The following is a 27,121-nucleotide window of genomic DNA, read 5'->3' on the forward strand; positions in this document are numbered from 1 at the left end:
GATTGGCAGGGTTTACAGAGACCAACCATTTCGTTTTTTTAGACATGCACATTAAGCAGTTGACCAATCAGAGCAGGGGAGACTCTCAGTGAGGCGGGGTTTACAGAGACCAACCATTTCATTTTTTTTAGACATGCACGGTAAGCAGTTGACTAATCAGAGTAGAGGAGAGCTATGTGACCAATCAGAGCAGAGAAGGCTCTCAGACAGGCGGGGTTTACCGTGACCAATCTTTTCAGGTTTTTTTAGACATGCACAGTAAGCCATTGACCAGTCAGAGCAGAGGAGGGCTGTGCAACCCATCTGAACAGAATAGAGTAATATGACCAATCAGAGCAGGGGAGACTCTCAGTGAGGCGGGGTTTACAGAGACCAACCATTTCATTTTTTTTAGACATGCACGGTAAGCAGTTGACTAATCAGAGTAGAGGAGAGCTATGTGACCAATCAGAGCAGAGAAGGCTCTCAGACAGGCGGGGTTTACCGTGACCAATCTTTTCGGGTTTTTTAAGACATGCACAGTAAGCCATTGACCAGTCAGAGCAGAGGAGGGCTGTGCAACCAATCAGAACAGAATAGAGTAATATGACCAATCAGAGCAGAGAAGGCTCTCAGAGAGGCGGGGTTTACAGAAACCAACCATTTCAACCACTGTTAGAAAAATGCTAATGTGGCAGTGGATACGATAAGAAAATGAATGTGTTTTTTTTCTTCCCTTAATTGGATCTAAATTTCTAGGAGGACTTTAAATAAAATGACAAACCTTTAAAATCCATAACAGGGGCACTTTAATGAAACCGAATATTGTCTGTCAGGCCAATTAGATTAGTTTTACAAACAACAGATTGCTTTCTTTAATTTTCACACTCGTCGAGAAGTAAACTGGTTATGTTTTATTAGTTATTCACCGTCCTGAAATCAGCCTCATCGATTATGTTCCAGACAGTCATTTGTTTTCTGTTCTGCTCGTCTCGTCTCTGCTATTATGCACCCAAACACTCTGACTCATGTCTGTTTTTTTTTTTTTTTCTGCATGCAGGGCATCGTGGGAAACCTGTCCAGTGGGAAGTCGGCATTAGTTCACCGGTATCTGACAGGAACATATGTCCAGGAGGAGTCGCCTGAGGGTGAGTGAGCAGCGGGACGCTCAATACAGAGTGTTTGTCAGGCCGGTCACCCAACAAGACCCCCTGCTGTGTTTTGTCTCGTATGCTCATCTGCGCGCCACATTCATTTGTTTATTTTTAGATGAACAAATTATTATGGCTGCTAGTTTGAAAATTCAAGCTTCAAAAGTGAGGTTAGAACATTTTGAGTAAAAAAAATCAGACCATTTATTAACTTATGGAGTAAATTGATTTTCATGTGGGTTAAAAGGCTTTTTCACTTTTTCTAGCTTTGGAATTGGGATTTTTTTATTTAATTATGTAAACTGGAATGGAAATGTGTTAAAATGGAACGGCTTTGTAGGAAAAGAAGGATATAAACTGGCCAAAACAGTACAGAAGCTATCATTTAATGGGTGTAGTGGAAGGTGTAAACCATTGAAAAAAAGCATTTCTGTTCAAATATCTACTGAATTTTTGTTTATCTTCAATCAAAAGTTTGGGGTCGGTAAGATTTCATATTTTAAGTTCACGATCAAAAGTGATAGTAAAGCATTCTTTACGTTACACAAGCTTCCATTCCAAATAAACAGTGTTCTTTGGAGCTTTCTGGTCACTAAGGTATCCTGAAAGACACGTATTGCTGGTTCCACAACAAGGTTAAGCCAGAGCTTCTTGAGAAGTAAATTTAGCGTTTTATGTGGAATTTTAGAAGGTTCGTGTGACACTGAAGGCTGGAGAAAAAATCCTGAAAATACAGCTTTGCATCACAAAAATAAACTACATTTTAAAATGTATTCAAATAGTAGTGGTCGACTGATATATTGGCCGATAAGATTGATATGCTGACCGATACTTTGGCATTTTTCCAGTGTTCAAAAATGTTTCTGTTTGGCTGATATGTTTAAGGCGGGACTTTTAGTTTGAATTTTATTTAAAATAAATTATATCGGCTAAATAACCATCGGCCACCCTGCTTTTCAAGATATCTACATCATCGACCTTTAAAAAAAAATCTAATTGGTCGATCCCTATACATTCATTAATTTTCCTTCAGCTTAGTCCCTTATTTATCAGGGGTGCCACAGCGGAATGAGCCGCCAACTATACTGGCATATGTTTTACACAGTGGATGCCCTTCCAGTATTGGGAAACACTCAGCCTAATTTGTGCCGGAACTAGCCGGATCTGGATTTTAACGATCCCCCTCCTCACACACACCCCCGCCCTGCCCCACTCTTCACTTTCTTCCGCAACTCCCCAACCCTCTTCACTTTCGTCTGCGACACCCCCCATCCCTCCGCTCTTCACCTTCCTCCGCGACACCTCTTTATCCTCTGGTACCACGCCCGATCTGTTCCGGGACTTTGCAATTTACAACTTAAGCGCTGGAAACACCCATACACTCACATTCACTCATACACTAATTACAATTTACTTCATCCAGTTCATCTATACCGCATGTGGGGGAAACTGGAGCACCCGGAGGAAACACACACCAACATGGGGAGAACATGCAAACTCCACACAGAAATGCCAACTGGCCCAGCTGAGACTCGAACCATCGACCTTCTTGTTGTGAGGCAACATAACCACTGAGCCACCATGCTGCCCTTGACCACGATCACATAGATGCCAATTATTTAAGATTGTAATAATATTTCTCTTTATTAGAGCTTTTATTTTGTTTTATCAAGTGAATACAACACTGGTGAGCATAAGAATCGTCTTTTAAAAACTTTGACAATGCTACAGACCCCAGACATTGAATAGAGCTGCATTTTCATTACAAAAATTATCAATGCAACTGTATAACTAAAATGTGCTATTAAAAAATTGATTCGTCTTTCCATTTGTAAAAATTAAATCAGTGTATTGTCAGTGTGTAGTGTAGTTCACCTCCGAATCAAGATAATCATCATATAAAGGAAATGTTACATGAAAGAGTGATAAAATCACTTGTCTGAGCATGTCACGATCATATATAAAAGCTATAATATGTTATTTTGGAAAGGTTAACTAATGGTTTGTCAAACATAATTTAGCAATAACCATGTGTATAATTCATTAACACAAGCAACACTACTAAAAATGGAAACATTTTTCTGTACAACTTGATATATATTATATATAGTGCTCAGCATAAATGAGTACACCCCATTTTGAAAATTAATATTTCAGTGAATGTAGGTAATATGTTTTGGTGCATTTGGACGAAACCGATTAATTAAACATCTATATTCATTAAAATGAGAGTTTGGTCACTGAACATCTTTAGAAATAGAAAGATAATACATTTGAATTCAAACGAGTTGTTGCAAAATTATAAACTACACAGAGAAAAGGTATTGAACACATGAAGGGAGCTGTAGAAAGGCAGTGAAAGCCCAGAGAGCAGCTGAATTCTTTCAGTAGTTCTTCAGCAACTCTCTGCCCTTTCTCGTTGTAAATGAATGAAGCAGGATGATGAAGATGAAACCAGGGTGGACATTTCAGCAAGACAATAATCCAAAACACACCCAAGGAAACTCTCAAATGCTTTCAGAGAAAGAAAGTCAAGCTGTAGAATGGCCCAGCCAATCTCCTGACTTGAATCCAATAGAAAATACAAATTAAAGATCAGATTTGATAGACGAGACCCACAGAACCATCAAGATTTCGATACTCTGTTGAAGTCTGTGAAAAACTCACACCTGAGCAATGCATCTGACTTCATTCTCCATATGAGAGGCGTCTTTAAGCTGCCATCACCAAAATACATTTTAAAAAGTATTAAATACGTTTCAGTAGTTCAGTACTTTCTCCTTGTGTCGTTTCATTGTTATTACATGTAACTAATTGTTCAGATATTTTTATTTTCCCCACTGTATTCGAACAAATATAATATTGTTAAGCATCTTATAGAAAAGATTAATTTAAAAGAGGGACCTGTGAGGGGTGTACTCATACATGCTGAGCACTGTATTTTTTTTTTAGTCCCCAAAATGCTGTTAACACTTGTAAATGAATGTCCAAAATGCTTGAAACTGCTCTATTTTAGTTGAAAGCGTGTATATAATTGTATTGTACAATGAAGGAATATTAGTTTTCTGTGCTTCACTCTTTCATTTCATTATTAAATGTTGGCACTATTTATTTAAACCTGAAACCTGATGGCTGCATTGTTTAAAATGAGTTTAAATGTTCAGTATTGTGACCCAGTGAGTTTTGTTGTTATGCACATTGTATTCCTCTCGAAGAAAAAAGACGATCGGGAGCCTGTTGGGACTTGTTTTGAATGCAGCTTTCACAGTTCTGGCTAATTCAGTCTGATTCAATGTGGCCAGACTGTGCTGCTGCTCATTTCTGATGCAGTGAGAGTTACGAAAATCAATGAATTGCTGTGGGATTGCGAGACACACACCTGCGTATGAACATCAGAAACTAAATAAAATGCTTTTTTTCCTTCTGTAATAATAGAACAGCTTTCATAATTCAGCAACCAAATATCTTTTTGGGATTATATTATTACTTGCATCAGGGCTGAACAAAAGCACATGCAGAGGGTATTGTTGTTGATGTAGTATTAATTATTTAAAATCTATCTATCTATCTATCTATCTATCTATCTATCTATCTATCTATCTATCTATCTATCTATCTATCTATCTATCTATCTATCTATCTATCTATCTATCTATCTATCTATCTATCTATCTATCTATCTATCTATCTATCTATCTATCTATCTCTCTTTATCTCTTTATCTCTTTATCTCTTTCTCTCTTTATCTCTCTCTCTTTATCTCTCTCTTTCTCTCTCTCTCTCTCTCTCTCTCTCTCTCTCTCTCTCTCTCTCTCTCTCTCTCTTTCTCTCTCTCTCCCTCATTTTAACTGTCTTTAAACAATTGAATGTGAGCTATAGGTATGTATATATATATATATATATATATATATATATATATATATATATATATATATATATATATATATATATATATATATATATATATATATATTTATATATATATATATATATATATTTATATATATATATATATATATATATATATATATATATATATATATATATATATATATATATATATATATATATATATATATATATTTAAAATCTTACTATTCCCAAACTAATGTATAGAAACATATCACAGATTTTATTATATGTACACTTACCGGCCACTTTATTAGGTACAACTTACTAGTACCGGGTTGGGCCCCCTTTTGCCTTCAGAACTGCCTTAATCCTTCGTGACATAGATTGAACAAGGTACTGGAAATATTCCTCAGAGATTTTGGTCCATATTGACATGATAGCATCACGCAGTTGCTGCAGATTTGTCGGCTGCACATCCATGATGTGAATCTCCCGTTACACCACATCCCAAAGGGTGATTGGATTGAATTGGATTGAGATCTGGTGACTGTAGAGGCCATTTCAGTACAGTGAACTCATTTTCATGCTCAAGAAACCAGTTTGAGATGACCTGTTGATTCAAGGCAGGATGGATCCATGCTTTAGGTTGTTGACGCCAAGTTCTGATCCTACCATCCGAATGTGGCAGCAGAAATCAAGACTCATCAGACCAGGCAATGTTTGTCCAATCTTCTATTGTCCAATTTTGGTGAGCCTGTGCGAATTGTAGCCTCAGTTTCCTGTTCTTAGCTGACAGGAGTGGCACCCGGTGTGATCTTCTGCTGCTGTAGCCCATCTGTCTCAAGGTGGACGTGTTGTGCATTCAGAGATGCTCTTCTGCATACCTCGGTTGTAACAAGTGATTATTTGAGTTACTGTTGCCTTTCTATCAGCTGGAACCAGTCTGGCCATTCTCCTCTGACCTCTGTCATCAACAAGGCACTTGCGCCCACAGGACTGCTGCTCACTGGATATTTTCTCTTTTTCAGTCCATTCTCTGTAAACCCTAGAGATGGTTGTGCGTGAAAATCCCAGTAGATCAGCAGTTTCTGAAATACAAGCCCGTCTTGAACCAACAAACATGCCACATTCAAAGTCACTTAAATCATCTTTCTTCCCCATTCTGATGCTCGGTTTGAACTGCAGCAGATCGTCTCGACCATGTCTACATGCCTAAATGCATTGAGTTGCTGCCATGTGATTGGCTGATTAGAAATTTGCTTTAACAAGCAGTTGGACAGGTGTACCTAATAAAGTGGCCGGTGAGTATTATTATTTAAATTTATTTAAATGTCATTTTAAACGCCTTTATTTTTACACAATTCAATGTGTCCTATAGGTTTGTCAATTATTTCTTTAAAAAATCTTTCTGATCCCAAACTAATGTGCAGAAACATATCACAGATGTCATACTCTGTTCTAATACTATGCTGTACCTATATTGAAATATCTCAGGATTGAGTTAACTTTACCATGGTAAATGTTTCATAAGGGACATATTGATTACTATATTCATATACACCAGTATTTACAGAACATTTTAGTTCCTCAAAAAGATTTTTACAGTATTCATGTAATAAATGTCAGAAAAACAATGCCTTTATAATATCGGTTTAATAAAAAACAGTAATGAAGAACTTCCCTCAGACTCTGTTCTCCTCAGTCTGACATTTATATTTCTGTAGTATACTTGCACACATCTGGCAGAGAAGCAATTACATCAAACAAGTGATTATAGCAATTGTTATTCATATGGCATGAAGCGTTTGCAGACGTTCGCAGGTTTATTAAACAGCGCTTGATTGAAAGTGACCCTAATTTCTCCTAGTCTTCATTTGTTATCTGTCGTGGGCTCCTGCAGTTTCCATGCCGATGCCCCGCCTCTACGATTGCTCCGGTGTTGCTATGGCAACAGAGGGTCAGGCATTCCGGCCCGCCGCCACCAGAGCGTGTCATCAGTCGCTTGGCGTTTACTTTTGACTGACGGCAGGGAGATTAAATGTTTATGCCCTCTTGGCAGCAGCTGCCCCTCTGAAATCTAAATTAGAGATTAGAATCATAACGGCTGACTCCTGATGACTGAAACCAGGGCTGAGTTTCAAAAGAATCACAGCGTTGTGAAAAGACTCACACACCGCTGCCGGCGACTGTAAGAATTGGTTTCTCATTGTAATTTTCTTCTTAGGCTTTCTAGCTACTCAATCTTTAGCTTAAGATGTGTGTTTTGTGTGGCGTCCTGCCAAAGTCTGTATGGGCAGGAGACTCTGTACTGTCCTATTATGGCGTGTTGAAACGTGTCGTTTCTGGCTCCAGTGCAATTATCACCTACTTTAAGATCTTGAGTGAAGGCGCTAGGGAAAAAAAGTTCAGTTCTATTGTTTTCAATGAACATTCCCTATTAGGACGTTTTAGAGACAAACTTGAGTGTAGTGTGAAATTCAGATGGTCAAAGTGTATGATAAATGGAGTTATTGTCTCTTAAAAGAAGCGGTTCTGGACTGCTTAAATCAATCAGTAGTATTTCCAGACCTATATCTAGGGCCAGACGGAATCTGCAGACATTTTTTGCTATTTCTGCACAGAATTTTGGTATAAATCTGCGTATTTATGTGGAATTTATTTGGGAGTATCATAACTAAAAACTTCATTCATTCATTCATTTTCTTTTCGGCTTAGTCCCTTTATTAATCCGGGCTCACCACAGCGGAATGAACCGCCAACTTATCCAGCACATGTTTTACACAGCGGATGCCCTTCCAGCTGCAACCCATCTCTCGGAACATCCATACACACTCATTCATACTCATACACTACGGACAATTTTGCCTATCCAATTCACCTGTACCGCATGTCTTTGGACTGTTAGGTAAACCCGGAGGAAACCCACGCGAACGCAAGGAGAACATGCAAACTCCACACAGAAACACCAACTGGCCCAGCCGAAACTTGAACCAGCGACCTTTTTGCTGTGAGGCAACAGCAGTACCTACTGCGCCACTGCGTTGCCCTAACTAAAAACTTAATATATGAAATAAAAAAGAATACCTTTTTAACTTATCTTATTTAATTTAATTTTAACTTAACGTATTTAATGTTTACAACGCAAATCCAATTAGATCCACTTATTTGGTAAACAAAGCAAGTCTCTCATATAATATAACTACTAAAAGACAGAAAATATTACTTTACAAACTGTATTCTAAATAAATCATATAAATATTTTCATGTTAGTCAATAATATTACTGTAATTAAGAAACTGAATAAATAAAGACTTACACACATTTACACAAGTAAATAAACAGAATCAATGATGGGCTAAAAATCTGCGTAATTCTGGGCGCGCAGATTCCGTGTGAGTCTACCTTTATCCCATGCAAAGTAAAGTTTTTTTGACAGATTTGCTAAATGGCAGTCGATGGTCTGCTAGCTGCTAGTTTTTAACAGCAGATGGCACTCTAGGCTACATTTTAACAGCAGATGGCGCTCTATGCTAGATTCTAGTGTAGTTTTAACAGCAGAGAGCACTTAGGCTAGTTTTGAACAGCAGGATAGCGTTCTAGGCTAGTTTTTGTCAACAGATGGCACTGTAGGCTTATTTTTAAAGGCAGATGATGCTCTAGGGTAGTTTTTAACACCAGATGGCACGCTAGGCTAGTTTTTAATAGCAGATGACACTAGTTTCTCGGTTATTTTCTACTAGCAGATGGAGTTCTAGGTTTTTCTTTAACAGCATATGGCGCTCTAGGCTAGTTTTTAACAGCAGATAGCATTCTAGGCTAGTTTTTATCAACAGATGACACTGTAGGCTCGTTTTTAACAGCAGATTGTGCTCTAGGCTAGTTTTTAACACTAGATGGTGCTCTAGGCTAGTTTTTAACAGCAGATGACACTAGTTTCTAGGTTATTTTCTACTAGCAGATGGAGTTCTAGGCTTCTCTTTAACAGCAGATGGCGCTCTAGGCTAGTTTTTAACAGTAGATAGCGTTCTAGGCTATTTTTTTTATCAACAGATGGCTCTGTTGGCTTGTTTTTATCAGCAGATGGTGCTCTAGGCTAGTTTTTAACAGCAGATGGTGCTCTAGGGTAGTTTTTAACAGCCGATAGAGTTCTAGGCTAGTTTTTATCAACAGACGGCACTAAAGGCTCGTTTTTAACAGCAGATGGCGCTCTAGGGTAGGTTTTAACACCAGATGGTGCTATACGCTAGTTTTTAACAGCCGATGGCACTCTAGGATAGTTTCTAGGCAAATTTTTTAACAGCAGATGGTGTTCTAGGGTAGTTTTTATCAACAGATGGCACTCTAGGCTAGTTTTAAAAGCAAATGGCACTCTAGGATAGTTTCTAGGCTAATTTTTTAACAGGAGATGGTGTTCTATGGTAGTTTTTATCAACAGATAGCACTGTAGGCTATTTTTTAACAGCAGATACTGCTCTAGGATAGTTTCTAGGCTAATTTTTTGTTAACAGCAGATGGTGTTCTAGGGTAGGTTTTAACACATTAGATGGTGCTCTAGGCTAGTTTTTAACAACAGATGGCACTCTAGGCTAGTTTTAACAGCAGATGGCACTCTAGACTAGTTTTAACAGCAGATGGCACTCTAGGATAGTTTCTAGGCTAATTTTTTAACAGGACATGGTGTTCTAGGGTAGTTTTTATCAACAGATAGCACTGTAGGCTAATTTTTAACAGCAGATACTGCTCTAGGATAGTTTCTAGGCTAATTTTTTAACAGCAGATGGTGTTCTAGGGTAGGTTTTAACACCAGATGGTGCTCTAGGCAATTTTTTAACAACAGATGGCACTCTAGGCTAGTTTTAACAGCAGATGGCACTCTAGGATAGTTTCTAGGCTAATTTTTTAACAAGAGATGGTGTTCTAGGGTAGTTTTTATCAACAGATAGCACTGTAGGCTAGTTTTTAACAGCAGATACTGCTCTAGGGTTGATTTTAACCCCAGATGGCGCTCTAGGCTAGTTTTAACAGTAGTAAGCCAGTTTTTTTTCCACGTTTCTTGTTTCGATGCTTATTAATGTAATTTTCTGCATGGCATCATGGGTACTGTTGTTTTCTGCATTCTATTAAACAACACGATAGTGTTGAACATATGTTGATTAAATGAAATTCACGCACAAAATCCTCTCTCTTTGATTTCGAAATGAATTGTCAAATAATTGTTTGGTAATAAAATTAATTGTAAAATAAAAACTAAAATCTGTCTCTTTCCAACTTTGTTTCTGGTTCAGCTCATAATAAAGAAAAATATTGCCAAAAAAAAAATTTCCCAGTGGAGAATATGAAACTAAAGAAAGAAACTTCTCAGTTAAGAGAAAATGAAACCACATTTAATTTAGTATTTATGTGAATCTGTTATAGGAGACAAAATCAGTAACCTTTGTCTAATATGAATACCTTGATCATTTTTCTTCTGTAAAACAGAAAGCCACGTCGTATCACAATTTATTTAGCTGTAGGCTCAAGGGAAGCACATACCGAACAAAAAATAGTCCGTCCGGATTCTCAGGACACCGGTGAACTAATTAAATTCTAGCGTGCTCATCATAATGATATCTCTCAGTCGATGTGAGGTCACTGAATGGATTCTCCATGTCAGGTCATATTGTGTTTCGTCTGCTATTATTAGCATCCCTCAAGGCTCTGCTTTACTACACCTCTTAATGTCAGTTTTCTCCAGGGTCAGTGAACTTGAAAGTAAGGATTTGCCATGTGACCTGAACTATGGCAGGTTTCAGTCATACACTGTCCGACAAGCATTGAGTCATTATATTTAGCCAATACTAGACCCCTGTAGGAGGTTTCAGAAGTGGGAAAGCTTCATCCTGTATTTCCCAGTAGGAGAGTGGAGGTGAAATAATAGTGAGAGCGATTGGCTGTGCAGGTTACACTGAGGTTACACACTGAATAAACTGAACTCAAAGCTGCCTGTTTAATAGTGAGAGTGTGTGTATTATTCTGCAGTGCGCATGTAAAGCATCTTGCAGTAATTGTTCAGCATTTTTAATTCATGAATAATTAATTATTTAAAATATTTAATATTTATTACTTTAAGTAATGCATTTTAGTAAGTGAGCAATATTTTAAATTAATTATTAATTATTTAATGTATTTAATATTTATTATTTTTGAGTAATGCGTTATAATGAGCAAGCAGCATTCTCAATTCATTAATAATCTGTTATTTAATATATTTAATATTTAGTATTTTTATGTAATGCAGTATAAGCAAACAACATTTTAAGTTAATTAATAATTATTTAATATATTTAATATTTGTTATTTTCAAGTAATGCATTATATTATGCTTGCAGCGTTTTAAAATAATTAATAAATAATTATTTCATATGTTTAATATTTAGTATTTTTAGGTAATGCATTATAATAAGCAAACATTTTAAATTAATTAATAATTAATTATTTAATATATTTCATATTTATTTATTTTAGTAATGCATTATAGTAAGCAAGCAGCATTTTTTTATTTATTAATAATTAATTATTTAATATATTTAATATTTCTTATTTTAAGTAATTCATTGAAATGAGCAGCATTTTTTTATTAATAAATTATTTAATATTTAATGTTTGTTATTTTAATATATTATAATAAGACTGTTATAATAATAATAAGTTGCTACAATTACTTAATAAATAATCAATAATTAATAGTAATAGTTAGTTTTTGTACAAATACTGAACATACTGAATTTATATATATATATATATGTGTGTGTGTGTGTGTGTGTGTGTGTGTGTGTGTGTGTGTGTGTGCGCATAGGATTCTTTAAAATAGGTGTATACATATTTAAAGTTTACAGTATTTTTATGTTATTGTTATTTATATTTATTAGATATTTTTAGTAAAATAATTCATTCATTTTCTTTTCGGATTAGTTTCTTTATTAATCGGGGGTCGCCACAGTAGAAAGAACTGCCAATTTATCCAGTACGTTTCACGCAGTGGATGCCCTTCCAGCTGCGACCCATCACTGGAAAACATCCATACCCGCTCATTCACGCACATACACTACAGACAATTTAGCTTACCCAATTCACCTATACCACATGTCTTTGGACTTGTGGGGGAAACCAAAGCACCCGGAGGAAACCCACGCAAACACGGGGAGAACGTGCAAACTCCACACAGAAACGCCAACTGACCCAGCCGCGGCTTGAACCAGCGACCTTCTTGCTGTAAAGTCCAACATGCTAGCCACTGCGCCACCGTACAGCCCTAGTATAATAATGTATTGTTTATTTATGCAAATGTACATGATCGTATTCATTTGTCAACCATTAAAGGGCACCTATGGTAAAAAATCTACTTTTCAAGCTGTTTGGACAGACATATGTGTAGGTATAGTATATAGACCGTCATATTGGGGTGATATAAACACACCCAGTCCTTTTTTATCTTCAATTTAACAACATAAAATCGGTGGACCAATTGGAGCGGTTGTATTCTTGTCACATTTGCATGCAAAAAGTGTGCAAAGCTAAACGTGCGCGCTGTCTGTGTGTGTGTGTGTGTGTGTGTGTGTGTGTATCTGTATGTGTGCGTGAACTTTGTAACAACATTGTGTGTGACTCATCCTTGCAACTCCACAACAAATGCATCAAATACTCATTGGTAAAGTTCTTACTGTAGTATTTCTCACAAATGTTACATGAGATCTGGTTCCATCATGTCTGTCTGTGGTCTGAAGCAGCTGAGGGAGGAGATTAAGGCACGTGGAAACAGTGGCCGTGAAGGACTAGCATTAAAGGCGCAGTACACAAAAATGCTACCTGCTGGTCAGAGATATAAAATAGAAACTTGTGAAAGGTCTAATAAAAAAGAGGTGTTTTGAGCTGAAACTTTACAGACACATTCTGGAGACACAAAAGACTTTATTAAACGTTATTAAATTTTATTAAAGACATATTAAACCTAGGTGTCCTTTAATATATAAAATAAAAGTTATTACAATAGTTTTATACAAATATTGTCTTTAATATTATATTTTATTTATATTTATTAAGTAGCCTATTTATAGTATAATATTGTATTCATTACCTGTTCTTTATACAAATGTCAATAATTTTATGTCAAACTTATATATATATATATATATATATATAACTCATTTATTATAATAGTTGTTTGTATTTAATAGTTTTATTCAAACATAAAAGTGTTTTGATTTATATTCATTATATATTTATAATAATAATATAATATTCCATTGTCCATTTAGGCTAATTTAAATAATTGTATTATTTATAAAAATTTATCAACCATTTATATATAAATTATTTATTATAAAATTTTAAAGTAGTTTTAGAGCTTTATTCAATTATAATAAATATGTCCTTTTAAATAATATTTTTGTTTATGTTTATTACGTATTTATAGTATAATACATTTGTTTATTGTTAATTTTTGGAAATTTAAATCATTTAATTAATTTGAATAATTTGTCAAACATGTACAAATAATTTAATAGATTAGTTTTACTCAAAATTATACTACTTAAAAGTTTTTATTTTTCTCTAATAAATAGTTTATTACTTTAAATATTTTTTTATACATGATGTCCTGTAAATATAATCAACCCCTCCCAATATTATATATAAGTTATATTAATGTGTGAACATATATAGGATTCTCTAAAATAGTTGTGTATATATATATATATATGTATATATTTGTGTGTGTGTGTGTGTGTGTGTGTGTGTGTGTGTGTGTGTGTGTGTGCGTGTGCGTGTGCGTGTGGGTGAATTGGGTAAGCTAAATTGTCTGTAATGAATGTGAGGGAATGAGTGTGTATGAATGTTTCCCAGTGATGGGTTGCAGCTGTAATCGCAACATGTGCTGAATAAGTTGGTGGTTCATTCCGCTGTGGCGACCCCTGATGAATAAAGGGACTAAGCTGAAAAGAAAATGAATGAATGAACGAATAAAAATATTTATAGTTTAATAATGCATTAGTTCTGTTATGAAGCGGACAGGAGACAGAGGTAAGGAAACGTTAGGGTGTTTATTAAATGACAACAAGGAGCACATGAAGGATAGCCAGGAGGATCAGGAATGATGTTGGGGTCTTTTCCTCCGTGGCTGGGTAACAGGAATACACGAGGATGGACAGCACACACCAGATACAGCTGACAGAGGATGACACAGACTTGGAAGGACTGGAAGACAGGACGATTCGGGTGGACCAGGAAGACTAGGAGGAATACAAAGAGAACAGGTAAGTAAAGCGTTTGTTTTAGCTGAGGATGACTACGCTGAGTGGTCGCTCAGTTGTCCGCTTTCGTCGAGACGAGCCCGGACAATGAGCGACTGGAGTGCTGTGCTTTTATCTGGTGCTCGTGAATGTGATGCAGCTGTGTGCTCATTAGAAGTCAGGTGATGGTGATCTTCGTGAGTGGGGATCGTGAGAGCCTGACCAATCCGTGACAGTACCCCCCTCCCCAGGGCCCGCTCCTGAGGGCCGACACCTCCGACGCCGTGGTGGTCTCCCTCTGCCTCTAGGCGCTGGGAACTCAGGGTGGCTCTCATGAAACTCCACCATGAGACTAGGATCGAGAATATCAGCTCTGGGAACCCATGTCCTTTCTTCGGGGCCGTACCCTTCCCAGTCCACCAGGTACTCCAACTGGCCACCACGACGTCGGGAACGCAAGATCTCCTTCACTGCGTAGACGGCTCCTTCTTCTAGGAGCAGTGGAGGAGGGGGTTCCTCTTCGTGGTCAGGCTCTGTGGAGGGAAGAACAGGATCGTGATAGGGTTTCAGGAGTGATACGTGGAATGTAGGGTGAATACGGTAGTGAGAGGGTAATTGTAGTTTGTAGGTGACGGGGTTAACCTGTTCCACGATGGTGAAGGGACCAACAAATCGGGGACTTAACTTGCGAGAGGGCAGTCGCATGCGTATGTCCCGGGTGGATAGCCACACCTTTTGTCCGGGTGTGTATCTGGGTTCTTCAGACCTTCTTCTATCGGCGGTTACCTTGCTTCGACGGACTGCCCTCTGCAGATGTTGATGAGCCTCGTCCCAGACTCTCTCGCTCTCCCGGAACCAGTGATCCACTGCGGGGACATCAGATGGTTCGCCATCCCAGGGAAAGAGCGGTGGTTGGAAGCCCAGGACGCACTGGAATGGCGTGAGTCCGGTGGAGGGTTGCCGCAGTGAATTTTGGGCATATTCTGCCCAGCCCAAATACTGGCTCCAGGAGCTCTGGTGACCACTGCAGAAGGTCCTCAGGAACCGTCCCACCTCCTGAATCTTCCTCTCTGTCTGCCCGTTGGTTTGGGGATGATATCCAGAAGAGAGGCTGACGGCCACACCTAGGAGCTTGAAGAAGGCTTTCCATAGACGTGAGATGAACTGTGGACCTCTGTCCGACACAATATCTTCTGGAATACCAAATGACCTGAAGACTTGATTAAAGATATTGTCGGCTGTTTCAAAGGCTGTGGGAAGACCTTTCAGAGGGATTAGTTTGACAAACTTTGAGAATCTATCTACGATGACTAGAATACAGGTATTACCTTCTGACGAGGGGAGGTCAGTGATAAAGTCCACTCCTAGGTGTGACCAGGGACGGTTCGGAATCGGCAAGGGATGGAGCTTTCCAGCGGGTAGATGACGTGGGCTCTTGGATTGGGCACAGTCCTTACAGCCCTGAACATATTGCCTCACATCCCTTGCCATGTTTGGCCACCAGAATCGTTGGGATACTAGCGAGAGAGTATTGTTGATCCCTGGATGTCCAGTGCCTAGCGAGGTATGTAAGGAGTGGATCAGATCTACCCGGTGTTCAGGTGGTATGAACTGCCGATGAGGAGGGCATCCCGGCGGAGCAGGGGCTTCCGGAGTGGCAACGACTGGAGGAGCGTTCCAGGTGATCGGACAAATGGAGATGTGTTCGGGAAGAATCTTCGTTGGGAGTTCTTCATGATCGTGATGCTCGTGTAAACGAGAGAGAGCGTCTGCTCTTAGATTCTTGGGTCCTGGACGATAGGAAATGGAGAAATCAAAACGTGAGAAGAAAAGTGACCATCTGGCTTGACGTGGACATAGTCTCTTGGCCTCTTTGATATATTGGAGGTTTTTGTGATCTGTGATCACCTGGAACGGATGTTTGGCTCCCTCCAACCAGTGACGCCACTCCTCCAAGGCTAGCTTGATTGCTAGAAGCTCCCTGTCTCCTATGCTGTAATTCTGCTCCGCCGGGCTCAACTTCCGAGAGAAATAGGCACAGGGATGCAGTCGGGGCGGTGTATCATGATGTTGGGATAATACTGCCCCGACGCCGGTGGTGGATGCGTCCACTTCCACCACGAAAGGAAGATTTGGGTCAGGATGAGTCAGGAGTGGGGCCCTTGTGAACTCCTTCTTAAGAAGGCGGAAGGCTGCGGCTGCTTCTTTGGTCCACTCCAGTCCTTTGGGTTTACCCTTGAGGAGATTAGTGAGAGGTGATGTAATCCTGCTGTAGTCCTTGATAAACCGTCTATAAAAGTTAGCAAACCCAAGAAACCTCTGGAGCTCCTTAATGGAAGTGGGTTCTGACCAGGATAGAACAGCCTCAATTTTCTTCCCATCCATACGTATACCGGTTTGGTCAATGATGTATCCCAAGAAATGAATCGACTTCTGGTGGAATGAGCATTTCTCCGCTTTGAGGTAGAGGTGATGTTCTCTCAATGTGTGTAGGACCTCCGCAACGTGTTGGCGATGTTCGGCCTCACTCCGGGAGTAAATGAGGATGTCATCTATGTACACTATTACAAAGTGGTGAAGAAACTCCCGGAGGACTTCATGAATGAAGTTTTGGAATACGGAGGGGGCGTTGACCAGACCGTAAGGCATGACCTCATATTCATAGTGGCCAGTAGGGGTCACGAATGCTGTCTTCCATTGGTCCCCCTCACGTATTCTTATCAGATTATACGCGCTGCGGAGGTCCAATTTAGTGAAGACTTTAGCTTCTCGGAGCTGTTCCAAAGCGGCTGGTACCAGAGGAAGGGGATATCGGTATTTTACTGTACCGTTATTTAGGACCCTGTAGTCGATGCATGGACGCAGCCCTCCGTCCTTCTTGGCCACAAAGAAGAAGCTTGAGGCGGCTGGTGATTTTGAGTGACGTATGTACCCCTGACTCAGAGCCTCCCTTATGTAATCTTCCATTGCCTGATTCTCTGGAAGCGAGAGCGGGTAGATCCTACCTCTTGGCAACTGGGCATCTGGAACTAGGTCGATCGCGCAGTCCCATGGCCGATGCGGCGGTAGCTGGGAAGCTCTCTTGGGGCAGAAGACATCATGAAAGGAGCTGTACTCCTTAGGAATGTGGATAGACTGCTTCTCAGGAGGACTCTCGACCGATGTTGTAAACAAAGAAATGGGGTTCCGACCTTGAAGAGGGAGATTTGGAAAACAGGTAGGTGTACATCCAGATCCCCATTTCTTTATCTCTCCTGTGCCCCAAGAGATGATGGGATCGTGCTTCACCAGCCACGGGCGCCCTAGAATGATGTCCATATTTGCACCCTCCAGAACCAGAAATTGAATCCTCTCTTGATGTAACAACGCCACTTGAAGAAGGATGTCTTCGCATTGTCGATGGATACGGGTCGAAGATCGAGTGCACTGGGTTATCGGTTGTATCTGGTATATATGCGAGGACGCCTCAGTACGTAGGTGGAGTTGACGACAGAGGGATTGGGAGATGAAGTTCCCTGCTGACCCGGAGTCGATGAGGGCTGTGACAAGGAGAGAAATAGAGGCAGTAGTTATTTGTACGGTGGTAGTAAGTGGTTTACATTGTTCAATATTCGTACTGAATACACTCACTGAAGTCCGAATGGGACGAAGGGGACACTCCATACGGGTGTGTCCACTGACACCGCAGTATAGACACAGACCCCGGGTCAGCCTCCTCTGTCGTTCCGCTGATGTCAGTCTTCCAGACTCTATTATCATGGGTTCTGGTTCTGGAGAGGCTGTTGACTCAGGCGATTGGAGGAGTGCAGACGAGGGGGTGATGGTGTCCTGTTGATAGGAACGGAGACGATCGGAACATCGGAGAGAATGTTGGATGAATCTCTCCAGACCCATAGTATCATCTAATGTGGCCAGCTGGATTCGGAGAGTGGGTTCCAAGCCGAGCCGGTACGTGGTCAACAACGATCTCTCATTCCATCCACTTGCAGCTGCTAGAGTGCGAAACCGGAGAGCATATTCCTGTGTAGATAGAGTACCTTGCTTTAGATGATACAGCTGCTCTCCAGCGGCTACTTCCCCATCAGAACGTCCAAACACCTCTTTGAAATACTCCGTGAAGGTAGTGATGGAATTCATGACCGGCCCGGCTTGGTTCCAGATCGTCTCAGCCCATTTAAGTGCAGGCCCAGAGAGTAGTGATACGATGTAGGCGATCTTTGACTTATCTGTGGGATATAGAGAAGGTTGCATTTCGAATATGAGGGAACATTGTAACAGAAAACCATTGCACTCCCCCGCTCCGCCTGAGTAGGGCGCTGGTCGGGCCATGGGACTGGAAGGAAGGGCCGAAGAAGAAACTGTGGAGGCGGAAGTGCTCGGTGCTGGTGGTGCGTTGGAAAGTGGAGTTGGTGGCTGTAGAATCCGCTTCAACTGGTCCACCAGCTCTTGAAAGTGATCGGGGGTGCTCATGTTGTCGTCGTTATGGGTCCGGGCTTCTGTTATGAAGCGGACAGGAGACAGAGGTAAGGAAACGTTAGGGTGTTTATTAAATGACAACAAGGAGCACATGAAGGATAGCCAGGAGGATCAGGAATGATGTTGGGGTCTTTTCCTCCGTGGCTGGGTAACAGGAATACACGAGGATGGACAGCACACACCAGATACAGCTGACAGAGGATGACACAGACTTGGAAGGACTGGAAGACAGGACGATTCGGGTGGACCAGGAAGACTAGGAGGAATACAAAGAGAACAGGTAAGTAAAGCGTTTGTTTTAGCTGAGGATGACTACGCTGAGTGGTCGCTCAGTTGTCCGCTTTCGTCGAGACGAGCCCGGACAATGAGCGACTGGAGTGCTGTGCTTTTATCTGGTGCTCGTGAATGTGATGCAGCTGTGTGCTCATTAGAAGTCAGGTGATGGTGATCTTCGTGAGTGGGGATCGTGAGAGCCTGACCAATCCGTGACAAGTTCATTGTTCAATTATAATAACTTTATGTCAAGCAAATATATATAAAAGCACATGTTATAATGAATGAAAATTATAATGCTTAAAATCTTAGCTTTTTTTAATTAATAGTTTATTGCTTTAAATATATTTTCGTACGTTTTGGTCTGAAAATAATCTTTTTTTCATAATTTTATTGTGTTAATTAACAGGGTTTTATCATTTCTGTACCACTGCTGCTGTCTGATTCAGTGGCTGCTTATTGAATTTCCTGAGCACTTTCAGGTCAAAGCTTTCTTCCTCCTCAGGCTTTTCATCAATCCCTCACAAAAAAAGTCTTGCCTTTTTACCTCGTCATAATCTGCCAAGATCTCGCTTCTCCTGTTTTCTGTCCCTCTAGAAGATTACCGTAAGGCAACTTTCAGTCAGCTCCACTATAATAAAAAAAGAGGAAGAAAGAAGCAGTTTAATTTAGGAGAATCTCAGTGACATCAAAGTTAGTCTCCAGCGGCTGTGAGGAAAAAGAAGAAAGAAAAAAAAACATGTCTGTAGAAAGAATAAATGAAGGGCGGAAAATCAAAGTGTTCGACTCTCGGCTCACTGCTTGTGTCGAAATGACTCCCTTTTCGGATAAGGGCTGGCTAATTCCATTTGTTAGCATGATATTTTGTTTTTTTATCAGTTGCTTTACTCTGAGATTCCCACGTGTCTGTGTGCTGTCTAATGAAGCTGGAGCAATGGGTGGATCTCTGCTGGGTTTAATCTGCAGTCAGGTTTAAACATGCACGCACACACACACACACACGCAAACACACACACACACACACACACACACACACACACACACCACACACACACACACACACGCAAACACACACACACACACACACACATACACACACACACACACACACACACACACAAATACAGGACCTCCATTTATATCAGCAGGCTTGAAATATATGAGCAAACACCACAAAAAACAAACGGGGTTCCACATGGGCCTGTCATGACGTCTATTTTTTGTTGTATGATCTATTGCACCAAAATTTATTGTGATAAATGATAATATTGTCATTTAAAGACTATTTTATGCCACTCATTATATGTAAAAATGACAATATAATATCACAATACAAGTACACTTCCAAGAGCCAGTTTCTGTGCCTGATGATCGGGTTGTCGTGGTCCTAACCTTCTATCACCACCCGTTCCACAATGCACCGGCCCCTTACGGCTCCCCCTGCAGGTGGTGGGCCTGCGGGAGGATGGTCCCACATCGCTCCTTCTGGCTAAGCCTGGCCAGGTTCCGTAGGAAAAAACCAGGCCTCTAGTCGCTTGCATACGAGCCCCAACCCCAGGCCTGGCTCCAGGGTGGGGCTCCGGCTGCGCCATACCGGGTGACGTCACGGCCCTCGATGTTTTTGTACTCATAAGGGATTTTTGAACCGCACTTAGTCTGACCTGTCAGCTAAGACCTTTTTGCCTTGGGAGACCCCAGCTTGCATCATCATGGCTGCATCCAGATACTATTGGGCCTACCTTTTGTTGTGTTTTGTACAACAATGGACTTATATTAGTGGTTTTGCCACATTCGCATTGTATCTGATGTGTTTTAAATGCAAATACCGCTTTATTTAAAGAAAAATAAACAGTGTTGACTTATGATGCGTGTTGTTTATGTTTATTAAAAACAAGTTATGTAATATCAATTGTTCTCGACCTTTGACCTTAATAAAAAATGTAAATTTGGACCTTTTAATGTAGACATTGAGAAACCCTGCTCCAGTGTATTCTAACCATACTAACACCTCTGATAGAGATCGAGATGTTGCACAATCTGTTAAAATGTTGCTAGAATAGTTTTTTTTAATGTATAGTCGATATTGATTATTGTGACAGGCCTAGTTCCGCACAGTTCCATCATGTTGTCCCAACACAAATGTATTAGGTTAACATAAACAGTTTACAAATTGAAGTAGATTGAACATACAATGATTAAGTTGATCATTAAGTTGATCAAATATAAGATTTGGGCTGTTTCAATTTAAATAAATAAACTAAAGAAACTAATCTTAAATAAGTAGCTTGAACAAGCAGCAAAATACATTTTTTGAGTGAAGAAGTTTTATTTGTACACTGTAAAGCCCGATAAGTTAAGTTAACTCAAACGGTTTGAGGAAACCGATTGCAGCAAACCATTTAAGTTTTGAAACAAATGGTTTGGGTACTGTAAAGGTATATTGTGTCACATACACATATATCATTTGTGTTGATATCATCAAACTTTTAGAGTATTAGTAACTTAAACAGTTTAAGTTCAGTTATCAAATCACTATTAGTCCAATTAACTTAAACTGGACAATTAAATTAAACAGAGTCCAAACAACTATAGCTACACTGTAAAACCCAACAGTCTACTTTATCAAATGAAATGAGTGTAGTTAACTCAAAATTGACTGAAAGTGAATTCTACTCATTTGAAAAGAGTTTTGAACTCAGTGTTGAAGGTAATGAGCTAGTTAAATTACCTCATTACTTCAACTTAAATGGAGTAAGTTCACAGTACTCATATAGATTCATTTTTTAACTCAAATGGTTTGAGTTGCCTTAACTTATTGGCTTTTACAGTACTCAGTTGTTTTGAGTTCTTTTCATTTATTGGGTTTTACTGTGTTTACTCAAATGGATTAAGTTTACAGTACTCATTAGGATTAGTTTTTCAACTTAAATAGTTTGTTGCAATTGGTTTCCTCAAATGGTTTGAGTTACCTTAACTTTTTGGGTTTTAAACTGTACTCAAATGGTTTGGCATTCCTAGCATTAGAGTTGACACAAAAAATATAATCAATTAATTCATAACTTCTTTTATTAGAGTTCTGCTTAATATAATCATTTTATGAGTTACCATTGAGTCAAAGTAACTTTTTAAAAAATGTAAGTTAAACTAATTATTTCATTTAGTGTTTTTCACTGTTTTGCAGTGTAGTTTAACCTTTTGGTATCTTGCTTTAATTAACAAAAAATAAATAAATTCCTCATCCAATGAAACCATAAGAAGATGTTTTTATATGTACTGTAAAAAAATAAATAAATAAATTAGCAATATTGTCATTTGTTTTATTTGTCCCTGTTTATTTATGTTTTTTTAATTGCATCATGGGGTCTTGATCTTTTTTCCAACAACTTTTAATCTTTAAAAGTATGAAAAATTTACTTTTCTTAATATTAATAATAGATTAATGTTTTTCCCCCTGAAATCCTTTCAAACAGGGCTTTGAGTGTACAATTATATATAAAAATATAAATATTATTGTCATTTATTATTTAATGTTGCTGTTTAAATTCTGTTTAAAATAAAACAAATATTCTGTTTACATTTTTGTAATAAAATATTATTATTATAATTGTCATTATTATTATTAATATTATTATTATTATTATTATTATTATTTATATTATTATTATTATTATTTAACAGCTTGTGGTGATATAGTTGATGTCAGATTGTAGTTTTTGAGACATTCCAATTAAGCTTTTAGTTAAATTCATTCATTCATTCATTCATTTTCCTTCGGCTTAGTCCTTTTTTTCATCAAGGGTCACCACAGCGGAATGAACCGCCAACTTATCCACCATATGTTTTACACAGCGAATGCCCTTCCAGCCGCAACCCAGTACTGAGAAATGTAAATTAATTTATTTTTGGCTATTTTTATTGACTGACTTTTTAAATTTTGACTTAAAATGCCCATTTCCCATATCAGTGCAGTAATTAAAGGGATAATTCACACATAAATAAAAATGTTCTGTTAATTTACTCCCTCACAGGAAGATGACATTTTTTGTTCTTTGGTAAAAAAATTAAGAAAAATATTAGCTCAATCCTTGATTGTTGCTGATTTCTGTAATGCAAGTCAATGATTACCTGTTTTTTGGATTAAAAATAAACACATACAAGTATGTTAAAAATAATTCCTGTGGCTTCTAATGAAACACTGAGATCTCATGAAGAGAACTGATGCGGTCTGTGCAAGAAATTGAATATTATTTACAGAATTATTAGCTTATCCACAGCCTGGTCAAACAGTTCATACAGTATGTGTGTGAGCTTCCGGTCACTATAGTTGACATTTGATAATGGAGCTAATAATACTATTGTAAATAACGTTCAATTTCCTGCACATACTGAGTGTTTCACTTCATAACACCTCTTCATAAGTGTGTCGTCATGAGCCTCGGGTATTGATTTAGATTTGTTTGTATATGTTTAATTTTAATCTGAAAAACGGGTAACCATTTACTTCCATTATATGAATCAGCATGAACCACGGATTGAACTAAACATGTTCTTTAATTAATGTCCTGATAGAGGAAATGGGCATTTTTAGTGCTCTTGCCTTTTTCTTACAGTATTTCCATTTTCCATTTTGTGAAGCTTTTAGCTCAACAACCTTTTAGCTACAAATCACAGCATGTTCTTTGGTCTCAACCAATTGTGATGAATGAATAAGGGAGTTTGGCCTTTGTGCTCCTCATATTTTTACCTCTTTGATTTGTAGAATGGCTTGGCTGAACAATTTCCTTTTCCAGGTATACAGGTGTACAAAAAAATATCAAATGATCAACGGGAATGCAGAGTTGAAGTCAAAATGATTAGCCATCCTGTGACATTGTATTTCTTTTAGAAATATTTCCCAAGTGTTGCTTAACGGAGACATAATAGTTTTAATAACTCATTTCTAATAACTCATTTATTGTGTCTTTGCTTGATGTCTTTGTGTAATATTTTACTAGATATTTTTCAAGATACTAGTATTCAGCTTAAAGTGCAATATAAAGGCTTATAGGTTACTGTTATTATAACAAGTCAATGGAAATCAGTCATTTGTTCTGTAGATAATGTAAAAATATGTATTATTAAACAGGGCTAATAACTTTGTCCTTAAAATTGTATCTTATAAAATTAAAAACTGCTTTTATTCCAGGCGAACCCAAAGAAATAAGACTTTTTGCAGAAGAAAAAATATTATAGGAACTACTGTGAAAATTTGCTAGATCTGTTAAACAAAATTTGTGAAATATTTTTCAATATTACACAGGAAGGCTAATAAATTTGACTGCACTTAAATTATTCTGTTCTAATTTAATTCATAAATAGGTGCTAATACTTTTTTATTCATTCATATTATTATTATTATTATTATTATTATTATTATTATTATTATTATTATTATTATTATTATTATTATAACCTTTATTTTACCAGGAAAAGCACAGTGAGGTTAAAAATCACTTTAATAAGAGTGTCCTGGCCAAGATTAGGCAGTAAACAGTTCACATGGGTTGAACAAACAAACAAAAAACAAATAACAGGTAACATCATTCATCCATCAAAACAAACACAATGACTATTCATCACATCTAGGCTCATGTTTCAAACTCCAAATCATTTCAAATCTTTTTTAAAGTATGTTGTGAAACCAACTTTTAACTGCAGCTTTGTTAGAAGGTTATTCCATGCAAAATGTGCTGCATATTTAACAGGCCTTTTTTTCCCATTTCAGTATGCACCACTGGTACAGACAATAAACAAACTTCCTGAGAACGAAGGCTATAGCTAGAGACAGTTTTTTTTTCAATGTAAATTTGGAGATATGAGGGGAGTAAACCCAAAGATTTATAAAATAACGATATGCCAATGCTTGAGCCTAAGAGTGGACAAAGCAGACCGTCCTACCCAAGTGTACAATACACAACAGTGAGGGATTTAAGATTTGTTATAAACCTTAGAGCACCATGGTAAACAGTGTCTAAAGCATGCAAGATGCATTATCACAGGAATTGTGACACACATGTTTTAAAGATTTTTTTATTATTATTTATTATTTTATAAAACTGTGTGTGATTGTACTCGGTGACAGACATTTCTTGATCATATTTTAAGCAAAAAGATATTAATAAATAATCTTTTTCACAGCCATCTTTGCTCATATCAAGGCTGCCAAATGAACTTTTACTGAATTCTTAAGACACAAAATTGTCATTTTTTACACTTTTCTGTAAAACTGATTTTGTTGGACTGCCTAATCGTCTGCTCTTTAGAAAATATTTAAAGAAACTTCAAATGTTTGTTGATTTGTTGATATTTGTTTTTAGTGTGTTGCATTTACAACATTTTGTATTTTCATTATAGTCATAAATTTATAAATATAACAGTTTCAGATATATTTATATTAATAATCATTCGTTTATAAAAACCATCTACAAATAAAATTAAATAAATGTAATAATTTATGACAATATTTTATATTAATATTAGTAGTAGCAGATGTGCTGGTAGTAGTATTGTTTAGTTATAATAATAAAATCCACACTCATGTCTCATGACAAGGGCCAGACAGAATCTGTGAGCATTTTTTGCTGTTTCTGCTGAGAATTTTGTTAAAAAAAATCTGCGGATTTATTTAAATAATGTGTATATATATATATATAACTAATAAACTAATAAACTAATAAATATAAAATAATAAATAATACCTTTTTAACTTTTATTTAATGTTTACAATGCAAATCCAATTAGATCCATTTATCTGGTAAACAAAGCAAGTCTCTCATATAATATATACTAAAACATACTACATTACAAACTGTATTGGAAATAAATCATATGAACATTTTTATGTTAGTTAATAATATTACTGAAATTAATAGAAAAAATGAATAAATATAAATGTACACACATTTGCATATGTAAATAAATAGACACAAATTTCATGTGGGCCTATGGCTTAATAATAATAATGATAACAACAACAATAATAATATCATTAATAATACAAATAATAATAATAACAAACAACAATAATAATAAAAAATATTATCATTAATAATACAAATAATAATAATGACAAAGACAACAACATAAATTGTTTTTATTATCAATAATACAAATAATAATAATAATAACAATAATAAAATGACAACAACAACAATAATAGTAATATTAAGAATAAAAACTAAAACTGAAGTATAAATTGATAAAGATTGTGTAGACATACAGTTGAAGTCAGAATTATTTGCCCCCGTTTATTTGTTTCCCCAATTTCTGTTTAACAGAGAGATTTTTTTTTCTAAACATAGTAGTTTTAATAACTCATCTCTAATAACTGATTTATTTTATCTTTGCCATGATGACAGTGAATAATATTTGACTACATATTTTTCAAGACACTTCTATACAGCTTAAAGTGACATTTAAAGGCTTAACTAGGTTAATTAGGTTAACTAGGCAGGTTAGGGTAATTAGGCAAATTATTGTATAATGATGGTTTGTTCTGTAGACCATCGAAAATATTTAGCTTAAAGGGGCTAATAATTTTGACCTTAAAATGGATCATTAAAAAAATGTAAAACTGTTTTTATTCTAGTTAAAATAAAACAAATAAGACTTTCTCCAGAAGAAAAAATATTATCAGACATACTGTGAAAATTTCCTTGTTCTGTTTAACATCATTTGGGAAATATTTAAAACTAAAATAATAATTTATAGGGGGGCTAATAATAACTGTATTTAAAAAGAACATTTAAAAACCAAAAAAGACCACAATATTACTTAACCTTTATCTAAAATTAAAAGGAGAACAGAAAATAAAAATAAAAGCTTTTATTAAGTCGTGTTCATTTCTTGCTATTTTAAAATAATATTTTATAGATTTTTCACAAACCAAACACATTAGACCAGGGGTCACCAAACTTGTTCCTGGAGGGCCGGTGTCCTGCAGATTTTAGCTCCAACACACCTGAACAAGCTAATCAAGGTCTTACTAGGTATATTTGAAACATCCAGGCAGGTGTGTTGAGGCAAGTTGGAGCTAAACCCTGCAGGGACACCGGCCTTTCTGGACCGAGATTGGTGACCCCTGCA

At 37.4% G+C, this 27,121-nt stretch overlaps 1 protein-coding gene across 3 annotated transcripts in view; it reads left to right on the forward strand.

The window, feature by feature from the left end:
• The window catches only part of agap3 (ArfGAP with GTPase domain, ankyrin repeat and PH domain 3), a 371,686-nt gene that overhangs the window by 187,459 nt on the left and 157,106 nt on the right, over window positions 1–27,121 (forward strand). For all 3 annotated transcript variants that reach the window (XM_056450381.1, XM_056450382.1, XM_056450380.1), the window contains exon 3: window positions 1,040–1,127. In XM_056450381.1, the coding sequence (XP_056306356.1) occupies window positions 1,040–1,127 (88 nt within the window). The remainder of the gene's footprint in view (window positions 1–1,039; window positions 1,128–27,121) is intronic.

Source organism: Danio aesculapii, chromosome 24 (genome assembly GCF_903798145.1).
Source record: "Danio aesculapii chromosome 24, fDanAes4.1, whole genome shotgun sequence".
NCBI lineage: Eukaryota > Metazoa > Chordata > Actinopteri > Cypriniformes > Danionidae > Danio > Danio aesculapii.